Genomic DNA, 19489 nt, shown 5'->3' with positions numbered 1-19489 from the left:
TGTCGCAGTCATCATCACATTTCTCGATTTTATTTTTGCTCATTTTGCGGTACAATTTGATTTCACTGTCCATCTGAGCCAGAGAAAGTTTCCTTTCAGTATTCAACTTCTGCAGTTTCTTGTCGAGGTTTCTCTCTTCTCTTGAAAATGCATTAGTCAAGGAAGTGCTGTGCACTAGGTCACTATTTCTGGTCTGTGTCTGCAGACCTCCTCGCCTCGAAGGTGCCTTACCACGATACATGTTGTCTTTTTTGATAACCAACTAATTTCCGCGTCCAGAAATCTGCGATCCGATAAGTGTTAAAATCTTGATCTACCAACTTTCAAATCATTTGACAAAAAATCCCAAAGTCTCCAAATGTATTTCAGTGCTGCTTTCCAAGTGGTCTAACTTTTCTTCGCACACTTCAAAATCAATATTGCTTTTGATATACAATTAGCACTGGAGAATGGTGCTTGAGTATCAAATCACTTCACAATAACTAAAAATCCAAGCTCCTGTGACGTATTTCAGTCAGCAACAAAAAGTATTCTAAGTTTTGTCACCCCCTTAGTACTTGCTCTTGGGCCTCTTGGTAAGCAACAAGCCTAAGCAGAGTACATGTTTGAAGGAATCTCATTCTATAGTGTTCGTGAGAACTCCAGCGGTATAATATTAAAGGAATGATGAAATCAATAGGACAATTGTCTTCCGCGGCGTGAGCAGTGCACGAAATCTGCTGACTTGTTGGCCACATGGCTCTCACAAATCCCAGTTATGTGCCCTTTATCATGTAAGTCGATACAATATATTCTGAGTCATGAACTATATCAAATATATCAATATCAGTACAGGCGAAGCGACGCGTCGGTGAAAAACAAAGGTAGAAAAAGAGATGATCGCAAAGATGGACAAGAAGGAAGCAAATAGACAACTATATTTGTTGTAAAACATTGACCATGTATTCATAGCTTAAATGGCTGACAATCTGCCCTCTTGAACTGAGACACCGATAAATTCTTTTGGCGGATTATAACTAAAAATCGGTTCTGGAAGGTCATGGAATATCTTATCGGCATCATAACTCATCGCAGTCTGAACTTACGTTAGCATCAATCAACTCTTTACTTAACCTGCTCGAATAAAATCACTGTTGACCAAGGGCGGCTGCATTAAAGACTCTATTATCGACATCTGCGCAGCTAGTCACTGATGCGCTCGTGGATCCTAGTTACTCAGAATACCGGCGTATAGGTATTATTGATAGACGGCATTCTATTTAACCCGCTCGATCAAGGTGTAAGTTTATCGACATTTTCTAGGGTGGCATGGTAGGTCGGAAATGTTTCGCTAATACAAAGTCATGTAGATTGATGAGAAAATGAGTTACATTCTTACATTGTTATGAAAATTGTATAAAATAATATAATAAATAAGAAAATACATATTTTTAAACATATTGTTCTTGATATCACGATAATTATAATTTTTTTAAATGGAGATGCGTCCGCTAATTATATTTTTCATTATTCTATGATACCGCAAAAACAATAAAATTTATTCCTATAAAGTTGCTCGTGATTCACTTAAAAATATGACATTGACTTATTATTAGATATTCGGTATATCTTTGAAATTGCCCACCTATGTGCGGAGTATTTCTTTAGTATCTGACGTTAAACTTCGTTAAGACTTTGGCCACCTTATCTTGGCCTTCCCACTTCTTTGTCACGTGATCCCAGATGTCGTCATTGGTGGTCTGGGTTCTAGAACGCTTCTTAGAATGAGCCGTCGGGCCTTTTGTTTTATTCCCTGTATCGGCAGATGCTATCAAACAAACAAAAATACTCATAAACAAGAAATTATGAGCATTGACCAACGCCGTGATACGGATACCGAGGTGACCATCCAAAAAACGTGCATGGCGGCCATATTTCAGAGGGTAGGAAAAAAAGATCGAGTCAACAGTATAGTGCATTTTAGAAATGCCTTAGGGGGATATATATTTTCAAGAGGGCGCCTATTTTGTCCCTCTAAAACATTCCCATAATGCACTGTAATGCAAACTTGACCCAGTGTCCCTCTCAACCTCGGAATAGCTAATATCACCGAGATTACAGTGTCCGTAACAGCGAGCTGCCCATTAAGGGACCAATTGTGATTATTTAAGTCGGAGAGGGGGGCGAAGGAGAAAATGTTTTTGATTCATAAAATTTTCCAGACCCCAATCTAATAGCATTCATGTTTTTCGGGTACCCCCTTCAATCGTTTAAAAAATCCTCCTAATCCTGCCGATCCTCCTTTTGACCTTTCAAGGCCCGCCATGTTCCACCAAAATAAATTTTAGGGCCCCCAATTTTCTCCTCAAACCCCCTCCCTCCGACTTTATGACTGGTCCCTAAGCATGATTCCACTATACAATTGAATGAAACGAGTTTACAATGGTTAAAGAGAAAAAGGTAATTGTCTATTACCTCTGGAAAACATCTTCAGCGTACAAGCAGCTTCCTCTTTGACCAATCCTTCTTTGTACTCATAAAGTGCCATAACGAGGCTCATACCTCCGTGCGCTAGGAAGAGCTGCTTAAGAGCCTGGTTATTAGATACCAGGCTCCGGAGTACAACCAAACCGAGACTTTGGATTTCTGGTTCATCTTCCGTACCCCGGATGTAATTAATAACTTGTGACAGACAACCAAGTTTGACGAAGTTGAGTCGGCTATCATTCTGTAAAGAGGAAGTTTCAGAGGTGTATTTTATGCTGCTGGAAAATGATACTTATATAACCTATTACATTGCAAAGTATTTACGTAGGCCATAGTTAGGTCAGTATAGGTTGGGTAGGTAGATGGGTAGGTATGTAGGCAGTAATCTCAATAGTAGGTAGATAGTAAGGGAAATAGGATAGTAGGTAGGTGGGTACTGAGATAAATGGGTAGCTGGGTCAAGGTATAGGCATGTAAGTAGGTAGGTAGGTAGATGGGTGGGTGGGTGTGGGTAGATGTTAGTTCTTTACCTCTCCATTTACTATCGCCTCTCGTATTACCATTAACGACAACCTCCCCAAATTTCTCGTTGCTGGAGGCTCAAGAAGATCCAAGAGATAAGCCCCACAGTACTGGATCACGTGACGTACACACAAGTGACTAAGTTGAGTGGACTTGTTCTTTGGTTTGTTTAGTTGAGTAAGAGAGGACCGCTGACTTGGTTTCGTGGATTTGGAAGCTTTCTTGGTCTTTGTGGCCCAAGCTTCCTGAGGTTGATTGTGTGAAGCCTGGTCATTACAGACTCGTTTTGGTGGATTGTATGTGTGCATCAAGTACCGCAGTACTTTAATGACACCTATCTGTTAAAACAAAGTCAAAGCCAGTTTTATAGTAAATTTAGACAACCGATAAATCCCTAAACAAGGTCTTCAAATGATTTTTCAAGAGGGAGATGGATAACAAAGCAAATAATTACTTGAATGTCATAGACACCACAGGTAACCCAAACAGCAAGAAGTGACACCACATTAGCTGCTAAAAGACTTTGCTTCACATAATGAATCATCTCGTTCTTTGAGCTCGTCCCAGGATCTAACACAGAAGGCGACGAGGAAGACTTGGTTACTTGGCTTGTAGTCGTTGATCTTCTCTCCATAGTTGTATGACTCGTGCGACTACTTAGAGATCTGACAAGTAGAAATAACATGTAAGAAGCCTTTGAGTGAAGGAGATAACTTATTTCCATGTTTGATCGAAAAGGAAGGGAAATGAACTCGTTTCAAGAAAAATTTAGGTTCGGAGAATAAACCCCAAGATCTGAGGTCCGTACAAATATCTTTTGTTCATCATCCCTTATATGGTATGCTTTGTACCGGATTTAAAACATTCAGCATCTTACTCACGGCGGCGCCAGGCCGCTGATCGTATAATTCGTTACCAATCCCTTTCAAACTAGAAGGTAGAATATCGATCTTGGCGAGAGCGGGAGGCTTTCAGTCATGAAATTTGAAATATATGACAGACACACCATCCAGTCTACGCCATCGTCTTATGAAGACTAACAGTTTTCAGTCGAAACGTCGCGTTGCTACAAATGACCCTCAATCGTGAGACAAATGAACAAGTATTATTGATAACAATTCCCAGGATGAATAATATTTTTTATTCTTAGTTTGTTCTTTCATTTTAAATTCATTACCTGGAACTATGCCGTTTTATTCTTTTCTTATTGCCATTATCGTTGCCTTCCTTACCCCCACGGGGAGATATTGAACCATTCACCCTGATGACACTCCTGACGACCAAAGCCGCACTTAGGAAAGAAATATGTTTTCTTTTAGAAAGTGCAGGGGGTGACCTGTTGTGAATAAATACGTTCAGATCCTCTTGAACAGGATCGAAATCTTGAGTTGTTACTTGCACCAGAAGATTAAGGAATTCGACAGCTTGTCCTACGAATTGAATTTCTGCCGAATGAAACCCAAAATCTGGGTAGCGATTTTTCGGTATTCGCTTTTGGCCGGAAGCAGTGAATATCAGTTCTGATCTTGTATTTTTGATTGAAGATACTATTTCCTTTGGTGGTAAAGTTGTGGGGTCGATTTCATGGAAACTGGGAGGGTTTACACGTTGTAGTTTGGTCGTTAGGAATCGGAGTTGATTGAGAAACTGTAGACCACCGCATTGAACAAATAATGCGGCAAGACTAAGATTTGCTCTATAATGAAAAGACATAAGACTGATCAAAGAAATGAATGAATAAACAAAAAAAGAAATAAACGAATGAAACGAAATGGCATTCTTTACACTCGGTCGTTTACACATTACTTTTATCGGGAAAAAAAGGAAGGTGTGAACGAGAGAGTGTAAAAAATGAGGAGAATGATAATAAATTAAATGGGATTCAACTGATTAAATGAATGGAATTGGAAATATATGAATGGAAGAATAAAGAAAAGAACGAATTCTTAGTGAATGGAAGAAACGACAAATAAGTAAATAAATGGAAGACAATAATACCTTAAAAGATCAATTGCTCTGACAAAACATAAGACAGACATTAAAATGGAAATCAAATAAACTTACCCATTTCCCAACGAACAGGGAATCTCTTTCTCGCTTTCGTCCCTGTCTTTCAAACAAATTAACGTCGCCATGGCAACCAAAATATTGACGAGCACCCTTAAACTACTAAGGTACTGCTCATTAACACCTTTGGTCGATATTCCCTGACAATTTCTGGCATCTTTACCTTGACTATCGTTTGTAAACGTTCTACTTGTTCCGCACAAGTGTAACGAGTCAGTTTGAAAACTTATACTAAGAACGGAAAATATGTCTACCATGGTTTTCTCCAGTTTCGATAATGACGTATGTTTCTGTAAATCACTAATGATTTTAGTTGTTGTTGGTTGAGCTCTGAGTGCGTCGAGTTCTCTATTTGAATCATATGGTTGATCAATTTGTGCGATTGAGAACTGCTCAAGCGCACTGAGCACTTTAGTCTTGTCCGAGTGTTGCGTTATGTTTTTGAAGGCTTTACTTGTGTTTTCTCGGACAAATCTGAAACCAGAAACCAAGAAAAGCAATTAGAATTCACTAAGATATGTAGTTAGGCTGGTGAAGGGCATTTATGTACGATCAAACTTTTAAGAAAACTGAGAGATGAGGCAACACTCGAACTGACAAATCGTTAATTGATCGTTAACATGCAAAGGCTGGTCGCTTAATAGAGATACATATATATATATCGCTGTAAAAACCCTCTTTGGGACTTGGACACGAATTTAAGATTGATGCTAAACATAATTTTCAACAAAGATCTTGATTCCTTATTTCAACAACCGGAGTCGATGATCAAGCAACGTACGTAAATTATGTGATACTGGTCAGCCGGGGAAGGCAATGTTTACATTTTGACTTACCTACAATGAGAGCATGTCATGGCCCAAAGGAGGTGCTCTGTTGCATGATGGGATATAACGGGGTCAATGCCATGAGGAAATAAGGTTAACGTTGATAGAAACCGAGCTGCTTCCTGCTGTTGAGAGCTGAAAGGAAGTTTACTTTTAGGTGATACTTGTCATGAAATAACAGTTCATTAATAGAATCAAAGTTGCACACATTTTGTATATCCACATTCACAATCTATTTTGTGAACGAGGGATACTCAATAACCATATTTTCTTTCTTTTGTCTGTTCTAAATCAAGGTGGGAAGGCGAGAAGAACCAAATAAATGACATTCAAAGCATGAATATTTTAGTTACGTTGGTTAAACATGGTCATTTATACCTCTAGACCTTACACTTTCTCCTATTAAATACAATTCTTTCTCCTACCCTTAATTTCCGCACCCCCGTTCTCGCTTTCCTAGAGAATTTTAGTCAACAATGGACTACTTCGATGATACGGGGGCCATCTTGGATCGCAAGGTAACATAAGAAGTCCCAGGGAGGCAAATAAAGCTTTGCTACAGTAATGGCGTTGATTGATATTCTAAACAGCTTACCACAAGAGTATAGGTACAACAAAAGATGAATTAAGGCAGTACATCGATCACCTTTACCCATAAAAGAAAGACAAACACACCAAACTCTATGTATTCTCCGTCATCTTTGTTTTGTTTTACCCCATGGCAAGATGGTCGCCGTATCGTCCAAGTAGTCCATTAAGGTTGCTGATGTATGCACTGATAATAATTTAAATTCCTTTACCATGAGCTGTACTGCAAGATGTCCAGAACCCTATCAACAGCTTCACTGTATTTAGAAATAAACTGCTCAACTATATCATAGCTGTGTGCAAGTAGACTGTTGAGAACTCCCATAGCCACTTTCTGTGGATAATGGAAACGTATATATTCAACATCACGCTAACAAACAGCTGCAGATCCAGGTAGGGGTCTCCCCTTTTAAAACTGGAAATGAGGAATCCTCTTTAGACATGCATTTCCTTATCACAATCATCACCTCCATCATCATCATCATCATCATCATTTGAAAATCAAGTGGCAAAACCGAGCCCAAGAATCTATCTAACGTAATTAAATTTTTCTGTGCCATGCATGTGATCATTTTTGAATGAAATGATCAGTTAAAAAAACGTGGTAACGATAATAAAAGACAACAACAAATAAGCAAAAGGAAAAACACCCTGACGGACATTTAATTTTACAACTTTGATTTCCATCATATCATTATCATTGTTATGTCTCATTATTCACCTATCATCATCATCATTGTAATCGTGTACCAACATCATTCGTGCAGCACGCGACTACCATCAACCATCAATACCATCAATATGAAAAAACACAGCTTCTGCTAAGATGTGATTTAGTTTTAAAAAAAGTTTCAACAAATTTACCTGAATTGCAGGAGACCCAAATACTTTGCCTTCGTCGGTCTTAAAAAGACGAAAATTTTTTTAAATGAAATAAGACTCCCATCCTATCAAAATGGTCTAATATATTCAATACTTATGTACCTTACAGCGCGTCAAGTCAATGATTTTCGTTAAATCAAAGCCGTTTATTAACATTGCAGCCATCTTCTGGTTTTTTGCCAGGTTCATGACTGCATCCAATATTGCTTTACGTAAAGACTCGAACACAGTCTCCTCATCCGCTGATAAAACATCGAAAAGAGCCTCGGTTCCAGAGATAGCCATTGCTTCCATCCATAAATCAGAGAACTCTTCTCGTTCGGTTAACTGTGGAATACGAATGCAAGGAGGAAGAAGGGAGGGAGAGGAGAAGAATGAAGGCAGTCAGGAAAATCTTTTAGTAAGAAATATAAGTAAGATAATCACCAGCAATGTCAGTAAAACCAATCAAAGCTCACCTTGGCTATGCAACAAGCAGCTTGTAGTTGAACGTCATCGGTAGATCCCATCAACATAAGGTATATTAGATCATTAAGAACATCGTTTTGCAAGAACAGTTTAGCAGTCGTAGAAGTGCTTGTCACCTTATTGATCAGTATCAGTAAACATTCCTGGAATGAAAAAAGACAAATGAAAACTAAATGAATAGACCTCTTTACCTTAGTATGCGCATTGCCCATTTCAGACCACCTGAGAATTGTTCTTTTATGATGAACATTTTAAAATATTTACATATGAAAAGATCAACTTCATGGTTACATGTCTGAAATGGGACGACAAACAACGAAGGTAGAGACTAATTCTTTTCGTTCTTTGAAAATTATTCCCATTTTAGGCCACGTGTTATTCCTTAGGGCAAAATCCTTGTTAACGCAGTGATATCGCGCGCTGTGATTGGTTCAAAGAATGTCCTCAAAACAGTACCGTGACCTTGTCTTTCCACAATTATACCAAATCAACTCTGTTAAAAACATGACCGCGGGAAATTTTTAAAAACATTTTCGTAAAATCCTTTTTATAAAGTACAAAGGAAATACTGACGCCTTCTACGTAGGCATCTCTCTTGTCTTTTCATCTTCTCTAGGCTTCCTGTGAACCTAGTAAGTCTATATCTAAGAGGGTTAGCACACGTGCACATGGACCAAAAAGACCTTTGCGTGTTCAAACAATAGGACAAATCTATTGTGTTACTGCCTCGTTACATTGTTTTATTTAACAAATAGGGTCCAAAAGAGGCTTTTCACCATCACGTGATGGCAGCCATGACAGGAGGCAGGAACAATTAAATCTGGTCTAATCTGATTTACATGAGAAAGAATTCAGTTTCCCAGTGGATCCTGTCATGGCTGCCATCACGTGATGGTGCAAAGCCTCTGGGTGCTTTTGGTCCATGTGAACGAGTTCTAACCATCTAAGAGCAGCATTCCTGCGGACGAGCCAGACTACACCAAGACTAATAAAAAGCTTCTAAAAACATGATCCCATTCAGAAAGTGATTAATTTCAAAGTGTCAGGCAAATCCGAAAGGAATGAACACAATTAACAAACACTAAAGATTGAATTGGTCACTAATGTCGTACTAATGGACTTACCTGTACAATGTGGTTATTAGAGTCTAACATCTTTAGCACCTAAGAACAAAGAAAGAGGATTTCGAGTTTAAGTAAACAACCTCGAGTAATTAAACAATGAGAGTAATGGACTATTTTAAAGCTCTCCGAGTTAATTTTCTCTAAGCCTTACTGTTATCCCTAAAATTATTTTTCAGTTATCCCTTATCTCGAGAAAAGATCATTTTCATTATAACCCTAAAACTGTTTTGCTCTAAACCGAACAATCCTAACAGAGTCTCCAAGATCAAGCGTGAAAAGGCTACAGCCCCAAAATTAGTTTTCTCTCAGTGAGAATTATTACAAGTTTACTGAATCTTAACAGGCCGGCAAGTAGGTTATTGTTCCTTTTAGTTCATGTAGTGTCATTATCGGCCTCTTCCAATTTTGTCAGTCCTCGGAATTTTTTTTATCCAATTTTTTGACAGCATGTAGTCCTATTACCTATGCTAATTACGTCATCCCAAACTCTACTCGATTGATTCCATAAGTCATAGTTTTCCATCAAAAGAATGCGAATGGAAACGATCCAAATTAATCTTTAATTTGGACAGGAAAGAGAAATTGAAAATAATACAATAGTTGCTCATAGTTTCAGCTGTGGTTGCATAACTCGTTAGGCAAAAAGGTAAAAAATGAATAGAAAGGCAATTGTTGTTTGGTCGGTCACACCAAAGAAAGTTAATAAAATTATTTTTCAAGTTATTAATATAGTGATTATTTATTCATATGTTCTGAGATCAAATAACTGGATACACTTTTGGTCAGTCATTCTGGTTCATTAAACTTGCCATAATTAAAAGTTAAAACAATTAAGAATCATTTCACATTAGAATGGCAGAGCCCTATATTGGTAATAACGTCTATAAATTATGTTAGCAAAAATTATTTGACCTCTGTGTAAAAATATAAATATTTGTAGAGAATTAAATTATGATCATAACACTTACCCTCTTAACTTCGTCTTCATTTAAAAGAGAATTTCCTTGAAACCTTTTGACAAGATTACAAATGACATTCGATGATCCATTTTTGTGTGTTTCCTTATCATATTTGAATAAAATATCAAGCAATTCTTTGAATGAAATATCATCATCTTCTTCTTCTTGTTCTTCGTAGCTTCTCCTAATGTCATTTCGTTTCCCTATTTCTTCTGGACTCTCACACGTACAAGTGCAATTTCTAGATAAATTCTCATCTGATGGCTTAGGAACCAGAACTTTGATTGATACTATCTTTTCCTTGTGTGGTTTGGGAAGAGATTTTGTAGCTTTTCTTGGAGGTTTGTATTTAAAGTCGATGCGTAACTTCGACTCAACTCGTGGCTTGACATAACGGGTCTTCGTTTCAATCCTAAGCTTAGGAATTCTTTTACAGATTTCTTCAATATTCCTGTGAGTCTCGCAATTTTGTCCAGTTATCTCTAAAAATCTAAAATTCCATTGACTTGGAGACGAATAGCACGCATTTAGATCCGTATAGTCTGTGATATGCTGCCATACTTCCATTACTTTAGCGTCCTTCGCGACAGATTCTGGCTTTTCGTGGCCTTTATCATCGTAGTTCTTGACGTCTAATGCCGTGTTATGTGACATGTTCTCTATTTCAGCCCATAAACGTGAATAAACACAGAGCAAACATCTAAAGTGATTGCTAAAAGGCCTAAGTAATCATAACTAAGTGCTGTGTTTGTTTTAACAGTAGTAGGCAAGCAAATAAATGATTATGAATGAGTTCAATGGTCTCAAGGGATTTACGGATAAAAAAGACAACGAAATTATCTTATAACAGTTAATGAGGACTGTAAGGACAGGACAATAGGTATCTTTTTTATGAAAAACTTTGTGTTCTACCAAAAAAAAAAACAAAAAAAAAAAAAAAAAAACCAATGAAGTCAAAACTAAAAACTTCTTTTAAAAAATCTAAAAACAGAAAACAACCCTCAAAAATGTAGATGAAAAAGTTTGAAAGAGAAAAACTTTCTAACGTAAGAGAAAAAGAAGGAAACTAAAAAAGAAACTGGAATTACTAACCAATCAAACTCTCCAAAGTTTCACTTTTGTCGGACATGAACAGAGCAAAAGAGAGCTCTCAAAAACGCTTAAAAAAGTAGTCAGAAGATACCAAAAAATGATGCTTTCTCACCTTCAGAAGAAGTTGGTAACATTGCGAATGTTGGAGAGAAATATTGGTGATTTTTTCGCTGCCTAAAATCGATAAAAAGTGCATTTTTTTAGGACAGTTGTCTACAGCATACTGTCCCAGTAAAAGTCAGCAAAGTTGTGCTTTGTTGCATTGTGACGTAAGTCATTAAAAGCGCGCGCTTTTACTTGATTGGCCCTTTTAGGTTTGATTGACATTTTCTATGACGACCAAGTGCAAAAAAGCGCGGGAAAATAAGGAAAAGAAGAAAAGGAAAATTAATGAAAACAATATTCAAGAAAGAAACAAAAAAAGCAAAAAAAGAGAAGTATGAAGAGAAAGATGGAGAAGAGAAAAGTAAGAATGGAATTTTTAACCCAAGTCTAAAGGACTCGGTAACCAAAAGCCGCAAAGAAAAAGCACGAACCCGACTTCTTGATGTAGTGAATTCAAAGTACAAACGACTTCTTCTTTCGTTACTATATTACTCCTTACTTCAATTTATTACATTTTATATTACACGTCATATCTGATGTTCTGTGAACGAAAAAACATAATAATTATACTACACAGAAACCCATTTTCTTGAGTTTGATCACGTTAGGGTCCACCAACTTCGCCTAAAGCATGTTCAGCGGCTACTGCCTTTGCCTTGGCTTTTGCTTTGAGTGAATTTAAATGTTGGACGATTTTCTTACATCCACTCCTGGAAATAAAAAAATTATGTCAAAAAGTAATGTTTTGGGATACAGAGATTTTACAGTGCATATTTTATATTAGTGGGAAATGAAGCCGAGAAGCTTGACACTCAAATGGCTTTCGAATTCCAGCACTCTGATTGGCTGATGTGCATTTGTTGCGTTTTTAATTGGTTCAGAGAGGAAATCATTTAAAGGTCAAGGAACATTACGTCTCCCACAGGCACGAAATTTTTTTTCTAATGACCTAAAGTGGTTCTAATAATCATTTTAATAATTGCGCAACCCGACAAATTTAGGTTTGGCAATCGGTGTCAAATTTCCAACAACGCGAGTTAGAATTTTCCCCCCGACTAATTCCAAAGATACATCTCTTCTACTTTTACATACCGAGCTTTTTTCTTTTCAGAGTCCGAGCAGCCAGCGCTCGACCTCTGTAAACAGGACGCCAAGTTGACAAGAAACCGCGCAAAGGTCTCTAGGGTGGGCAAAGTAGAATCTGTGAGTAAGGTCAACCAAGGTCTGGGGATGGTGTTGGTGATCTGAAAAAAATAAAAAATCAGATTACTGCTACAGTGTAGGTCTCCAATTAAAATATTTATTTATTTAAATATTCATTTTATCTTTCGGCCCTCAAAATTAAGATGATTTCGATTACAAGGAGAGAATATTGAAAAAAATCACGGTAATGATTTGAAGATATACACTCAACCAATCATATAAAGCATGCAATATCATTGCTTATTCAATCTTAAAACACTCATTAATAATTCATAAGCTTATGGTCCAATTGGAGTCACCATACACGTCACGTGCATGAACCTTTATACCCGATAAAGTCCTCTTCATTAGTATTCAAGTGATTTTATATAAAGACACATGCGTTTTTATATAAAGACACATGTGATCTTTATATAAAGACCACTCGAATACTATGAGGATGACTTCATCAGGGATAAAGTATGCATCCAAGTTTAGATGAAGACATAGAGCTCCATCAACGTCATAGTCAACCCTAAAGATCTTTGAATAACGTGCCTGTCTTTGCCTTGGCACGCAATATCCAACGTGTGGGAGCTTCTATTGAATCTGGTTGCGCATGCCCGTGACGTCAAATCTCTATCGAAGTATAAAAATCCATGTTCGTGACGTGTATGGTGGCTCCAGTTGAACCAAAATCTTATAAATTGTTCATGAGTGTTTTAAGCAGTTCAAAAAACTCGTAGATCGTGTTTTATCAGGTATATACCTTTATACCTGATAAAACACTCCTACTCGTTTTTTAAACACTACATAATGCACAGATACGGTCATGGTCACGGCACGGCAGGTTGGCACCGTGAGATTTATAAAACGAAATTTGCAACATTTGTGCACTTTTCCCACCGATCAAAACATTACCATTTTGCATTTTTCTAGACTGTCGTAATATAGTGTAGAATGTTGTAGGCCCAAGATGAGGTATCGATTCAGTAATCCATCCAGTGCTAACTGTTGTATTGCTCCGGAAGATAACAGGCCATCCCATAATAAGATATTACAAAATAGCTGATAAAATATAATAATAATTTCAAAAATTAGTAAGTAAAAAATTTATATGCACTGTGTTAGTGTTAAAGGTATCACATTGTAAATAAATGTTGTTCTAGTTTGCTTTGCATCTAGTCACTTTGCTTCTTAGTGCACTAATGCCACAATGCATCATAGGATACTTTGGGGTAGAAATATGTTTATAGTGATTTTAAGTACCAAAGCATTAAGAATAAATACCTTATAGCAAGACCAGTACTGCCTTTGGAAAAACTCTAGTACACCAGAACTTTTGTTTTCTAATAATCTTTCAGAAATAGGAAAGAAAAAAAGATTAAAATATTAAATTCAGAAATATGAGAAGAGAAAAGAAATTACTTCAAAAACTGCAATAAAGGAATGAAAGAGTAAGGAAAAGAAAGAAAGGAAACAGATGGGAATGAAAGACATTAAGGAATAAAAGGAAACGAAACTGTCTAAAACTAAATGGAAAATATTTTCCTCTAGCCTGGTACTTACTGTTTTGGATAAAGAGGTACATATACATCTTCATTGACTGCTTTTTTCAAACGAGTTACAATGGCACTGAACAGTTGCTATGAAGAATAAAGATTCTCAGTACAATATAGGCTTCAAGGTTTAAGGGAAAATGATTTGACCAGGCATGGCTCAGTTGGTTAGTGGCAGTGCACAACCTTCAGAGCTAGAGGTCCATGGGTTAATTGACATTACTTCTCTCTGATCAGACTGTGTAGCTTCAGCTTTAAATACCCGCAATAAGGAGCACTGACAGTCTGAGGGGTACCATCTGAGGGGATAAAGTGTGCGCCTTTAAGCGCTTTATACATGAGCTTCCGGCTTAAAGAATTGGGCAACCACTCCCAGCATTATCGAAGTAAAATGTTAGCTTTACTTTTATTTTTAGAGTGAGTAAAAGGTTCCAACAGATAAAACTATCAAGACCTCACTAATATTTAAGAGAATAAAGATATATAGCTGTAGATTGTTACCTGGGTGGTTTTGTTGTCTGCCTGGACTGTAGGGAAGTCATCGGAAAGATTTTTTAGAAGTTGAATGAGTCTCTCTGTTTGCTTACTTGACAAGGGATCCCAAACATGTTGAACTAATCCTAAAATAGATAAATGAATCAATGGATGGACATCAAATGAATATATGAACAAATGGATGTAAGGATGCATAAATCAATGGACAGATAAATTAATGAAAAATCATTGCAGTCTTTATGTCAAGCCTGCCTTATCAATGCACGCAATGCAATATATTTTATGTTGACTGACTCAGAGAGCAAAATCACAGTACCTGTTAATTTAGTAAGAACTGCCTTCTCTATTATGCTAGGTATTATCTTGATGTCATCGTCTTTAGGGTCGATATCTTCATGTTCATGGAAACCAAATCCAATAAGAGAATTATACCAAGACATTTGCTCTATGTCCAAAGCATCTTCCTGAAAAGGATGAAAAAACATTAAAGAGTGAATGAATGATTAGAATACCATGCAACCACTAAAGAAGATTTTTGAAATTTTAGTTTTATGATAAAGCGGTTCTAAAGCTTTTAAATTCCCTTAATCAAGAATCGTTACTGCAGACCTTCTCAACCCTTTTGCATATTTCACATACCCTAAAATTTGGAGGCTTAGATTGAAAAAAAAGGTAAAAAAATTAAGACTGAATGTGAGGAGGAGGAGAGGAATGTGTCTAAATATAACTTACGTTCAATGGATTCCATCCAAGGAGTTCCAAACGCACAAACATGGTGAAGAGTTTTGGAAGACATAGGGAAATGTACGCATTTTTGTAGCTATCTTCGCACACATTTTTCCATTTCTCAAACTTTGATTTGACTTTTTCGATGGAGCTAAAATCCTCTATGACGTCTTCAAATAATGTTCTTGATTCTTGAATGATTCTCTCTGAGATGATGAATATAATTATCAGGAAGGAGGGAAAAATGGCAGGAAAAAATTAGGGAGTCACTTTACAATAAAACACAGCACTGTGGAATAGGCTCAAATTTTCTTATAACAGCCGCCCCCAATTTTGCTTGATTGCTCCACTTATTTTCATTGATTAGTTCCAAACATTGCACATGTATGTGATCAAAATGTGGCCAAAATGTAGGCAAAAAGGCATGGCTTAGCTGTTATAAGAAAACTTGGCCCTTTTTCACTGTTTGATGATTTTTTTGTTGCAGAAAAGTGCATTAAAATTGGGAGGGAAAGTTTTTATAAAACATTGTTTCCATGATCTCAAAGTAATGCTGCATTAAAAGTTACCAAAAATAAATAAATAGCTCAACAATTTAGTAATTCATAGGGAAATTCACCCGATTCAGACTTCAGCTGCCGTGAATCTGTTTCCGTTTCTTCTTCATCAGTAGACATTCCCTCATGATGTGCAGTATTAGAACCAGTTATTTCTCTATTTCTTCGCCTTCTCATTCTTCTTCCTTCTCTATCTGCCGCCCTTCGTTTCTTGCGTTCTTCCACATACATGGTCATGTCTCTGCCAAACTCATCTATTATTGGTTTGACATTCTGATTTTGTTTTCCTGGATGAAGGTAAGTGAGCTTTTTAGCTATGCTTTCTTTTTTTCCTTCTATAGGCATTGTACAACTTTGAGTATGGAGGTCATTCAGGGGTGACCCAGAGGGGATGTAAAGGGGGGCTGTAGACACCTCCCCCCTCCCTTCAGGACATTGGCTATTATTCTTGAAGTAGAATAGCAAAAAATATTTTTCCAAGTTCTGTAGTTTCATTCGCAAAATTTGGTCAAGCCCCCTTATATTTTTAACTGGATTGGCCCCTGGACAATTTAGAAAGAATCCTTTCATATGATGAAATTGATTTATTAGCTAGGAAAGTATGTATAGAAATAATTTATCATTAATTTTGTCTCTAGCTGAAAGGAACTTAGAAAAAATTATGAGTCCCAGATTCATGGTTATGCTCCCAGTAGTTGCCGTTGCTATGTCTCAAAAGCTTAACAACTTAGCTAGAATATCTCAGAATTTAGAACTGATCAAAGAAAATTGATTATAAGCTGTTTCTGTTGTTTACTGTCTTTTGAAAATAAAATAAAATCGCCTCATAATCCTTGTAGTATTCTTCAAAATAAATACTGTGTAGTTGTTTGTGGGACAGGATTTTAATTCCACTGGGAAAACTGCTGCAATGGGGATTGGTTTGCTGTTGTCTGAGGGGGATACAAGAGTAGTCTGATTTCTGTAATCCTGTTTTAGTTAGGATACAGGATTCAACCTTAACAAGTTAATACACATTTCATAAATTCACAATTTATAAAAATTCCATTGATTAACGGATATTCCGAGCAGGTTCTGAACATTGTTCGTTTTGTTTCGTGTTGGGTAAAAGATCACAGCGCGGATTTGAATTCAAATATAGATCTAACACGACCTTCTCGCGTAAAGCCTCAGTGGCCGAGCGGTTGAGATCTTGTCTAGCAAACAAGAGGTCAGTGGCTCGAGTCCCACGAGAACCCAACTGAGGCAGATTTTTTAATCTGCTTATACACTTGATGTAGCATACACTTTACATATAGATCTGTACCGAGTGACAAAAACACATTTCATAAGTTAATACTTGTTTCTATTTAAAACAACAATATCTTTACCAGATTGTAAGGAAAGAAATTCATCAGCCTGATCTTTAACATCTTCTTGTCGTCTTTCCACAAGACGCTGTGCTCTTTGCTTTAGTAGGTCACTCATAGATCTTTCTGCTGCGTCTATAGCTGTAGCCTACAGGACAGAAAAAGCAAGGATGTTAAATGGCAATAACACCAGATAGACAGACAGTAAGTTATACAGACACACACACGAACATAATATGGGTGGACAGGAACCGTGGACAGACACATTAGTAGACAAACATGGACAGACACATGGGTGGAAATACACACATATGGACAGATGTACACAGACAGACAAATGGGTAGAGAGACACATGAACAGATAGACATACACATGGGTGGAAAGACACAAAGTCAGACATACATGGACAGACACATGTGTAGAGAGACACATAATATGGACAGACATATACCTGGACGGATACACATATACCTGGATGGATACACATATAGAGACACAGACATGTAGATAGACTCATGAATGGACTGAAAAATTTACCGTTCCAGTATTTACTTCAGTGATCTTGGAACAATAATTGTTCCAAGTAGAGATTGAACTTGCTGCGTAATCATACATTAGTAAACGTAATACTAAGGGTTGTTACATTGTGAAACATTTTTTGTCTGACAATGGGTCAGGCGACCCTAAAGCTTGAAAAAAAAACTAAATTTAAAATACTGTGTTGAAGAAGCAATTTTTTAAGAGGAATGAAACCAAAACAAAACCAAATGATGAGTCATGTGTCATCCATATATGTGTCTGCACAACCAAACCAAACAAATTTTTAAGAGGAATGAGATCAAAACTCAACCATATTTTGAAACGTAACATGGTTCAAACTAGTTGAATCCATCGGTCACTGCTTGAATCCATCTTCATAAACCAGTCCATATTCCTGGTTATGAAACATAAATTCAAGTATAGTAGTCATTGAAGTACTACAAACAGGCGGCAGGAGTACAGAGCATCGGAATGACAAGCCCTGTTCCATCCACCCTTGCTTGTATCACCCACCTTTTCATTAAGGCATTCTATCAAGTCCCTGACATACCCCCTCATCTCTTGGTAAAACCCATACTGCCGCTCCGCCTCTACACCTCGCCGTATAAGATTCTCAATACTTTCTTCTGACACCCTTTGGTGTTCTGTGATCTTATCTTGCTCCATGCAGTGCCCACGATGAACCTCATTTAAGGATTCTAGTCGCTTGTTCATTGCATCCCAGACTGTTTCCATGGTAACGACTTGTGACTTTGATGACCTAATTTGTCCAGGAAGATGCGAACCATTGTATTTCTGTTGGGTGGATTCCTGGCCATATTCACCTCCATAAGGATACACATTTTGGTTGAACAAAGAGCTTTTTTGGTAACTCTCTTGAGAAATTGAAAGATTCTGTACTCCATAACTTTGCGGCTCTTTATCTTGCTGGGCCTGAGATGCAGACACTCCTTTACGGATCTGTTCATTTTCCCATCTCTTTGTTTCTTCATCTTCTTCGTCTTCCCCCTCCTCATTCTCATTATCCTCATCCTTCATGTAAAAGTTATTATCTTGGGTCTTAACAGCATTAAAACTGATAGGCCCATCCTCATCATCACTTGCATCATTTTCATCTTCCCGCACCAGACGTGAAGCTGAATCAAACCGACCAGAAAACCTTTTAGTGTCGTCTAAGGGAATAAAGTCTTGTCCTGTACCAGACTGTCTTGCCATTTCTCTCTTCTTCTTCAAGGCATGTATGGTTGCAGCATCTGGTATATTAAACTGATGCTGCCTGACTGCAGCTAGTGAATTTGAACTTGCTTCTTTATTCTCTTGAGAATTATCACTTTCTTCACCATCATCATCTTCATCTTCGTCTAGTTTTGACATCTGATTTAGCTCAGCCCGTAGAGCTGCAAGCTTTATGTCAGCAATGTTGTCATTTTCTGGAGACTCTAGCCTACTTTGACCATCAACATTCTCGCCTTCTCTACCTTTGTCCTTTTGTTTTTCCTTCTTTGACTTTGCCTTTTTGCTCAGCTTCCGACTTTCCTTTGATTTACGAACTTGAAAAACTTCTTCCTCATCATCGTGGTCGAAACTCAACAGAGAACTTGTCGAAGCAACCTTCTCAATCTTTGCTTTACTCTTCACTTTTTCAGCCAATTTTCCAGTAGTAATTGCATTAATGTTCTCTGTCGATTCGTTCTCGTTTGCATCATCTTCCTCTTCGTTTAATTCCAGGTTTTTTTTTCTAAAATTACGTTTTGATTTTCGAAACATGGCGGCCATGTTCTTCTACCTAAGCCTGCGAGGCATCATGGGCGATTACTCCACAGGTAACCCAATCTAGGAGACAAAAAAAGATGTGATAAGATAAAAAATCTAGTCACAAATAAAAGAGAATATTTTTTAAGAACCACATAAGATCTCGTTAATATTATCTCTATACTTGTGTTTCAAAATCTTTTCGTAGTTTTGTTCATCACCTTTGTT

At 37.3% G+C, this 19489-nt stretch overlaps 2 protein-coding genes across 2 annotated transcripts; both read right to left on the bottom strand.

Moving 5' to 3' along the window:
- Positions 1-1483: 1483 nt before the first annotated feature.
- Positions 1484-10701, bottom strand: LOC116308861 (uncharacterized). Its single transcript, XM_031719364.2, has 13 exons — positions 9913-10701; positions 8945-8983; positions 7811-7963; positions 7455-7679; positions 7335-7373; positions 6683-6804; positions 5892-6017; positions 5053-5529; positions 4166-4684; positions 3443-3653; positions 2997-3326; positions 2455-2707; positions 1484-1807 (listed from the first exon to the last, which is right to left on the bottom strand). Exons 1-13 carry the CDS (start codon positions 10555-10557, stop codon positions 1644-1646), a joined length of 3303 nt encoding a protein of 1100 aa, XP_031575224.2. The 5' UTR covers positions 10558-10701; the 3' UTR covers positions 1484-1643.
- Positions 10702-11584: 883 nt separating this feature from the next.
- LOC116308860 (PAX3- and PAX7-binding protein 1) lies at positions 11585-19298 on the bottom strand. Its single transcript, XM_031719363.2, has 11 exons — positions 18023-19298; positions 16990-17116; positions 15682-15906; positions 15069-15268; positions 14653-14800; positions 14343-14461; positions 13852-13928; positions 13573-13639; positions 13204-13350; positions 12193-12344; positions 11585-11810 (listed from the first exon to the last, which is right to left on the bottom strand). Exons 1-11 carry the CDS (start codon positions 19283-19285, stop codon positions 11705-11707), a joined length of 2631 nt encoding a protein of 876 aa, XP_031575223.2. The 5' UTR covers positions 19286-19298; the 3' UTR covers positions 11585-11704.
- Between the last annotated feature and the right edge of the window lie 191 nt (positions 19299-19489).

The sequence above is a fragment of the Actinia tenebrosa genome, unplaced genomic scaffold (genome assembly GCF_029948245.1).
Source record: "Actinia tenebrosa isolate PJP-AT-01 unplaced genomic scaffold, QUT_ActTen_1.0 PGA_scaffold5__44_contigs__length_20552954, whole genome shotgun sequence".
Classification (NCBI taxonomy): Eukaryota; Metazoa; Cnidaria; class Anthozoa; order Actiniaria; family Actiniidae; genus Actinia; species Actinia tenebrosa.
The sequence above is the reverse complement of the archived record's forward strand: the minus strand, read 5'-3'. Positions and strand labels throughout refer to the sequence as shown.

Bases quoted from the DNA above. Each gene is read 5' to 3' on its own strand.
- LOC116308861 (XM_031719364.2), bottom strand. From the start codon at position 10,557: ATGTCACATAACACGGCATTAGACGTCAAGAACTACGATGATAAAGGC. The intron at 6,805-7,334 runs GTAAATTTGTTG...CATTATCCACAG, and splicing joins TTGGGTCTCCTGCAATTCAG to AAAGTGGCTATGGGAGTTCT. The intron at 3,327-3,442 runs GTAATTATTTGC...TTGTTTTAACAG, and splicing joins GTGGTGTCTATGACATTCAA to ATAGGTGTCATTAAAGTACT.
- LOC116308860 (XM_031719363.2), bottom strand. From the start codon at position 19,285: ATGGCCGCCATGTTTCGAAAATCAAAACGTAATTTTAGAAAAAAAAAC. The intron at 17,117-18,022 runs GTGGGTGATACA...TCTGTCCTGTAG, and splicing joins TAGAATGCCTTAATGAAAAG to GCTACAGCTATAGACGCAGC. The intron at 14,801-15,068 runs GTAAGTTATATT...CATCCTTTTCAG, and splicing joins TTGGATGGAATCCATTGAAC to GAAGATGCTTTGGACATAGA.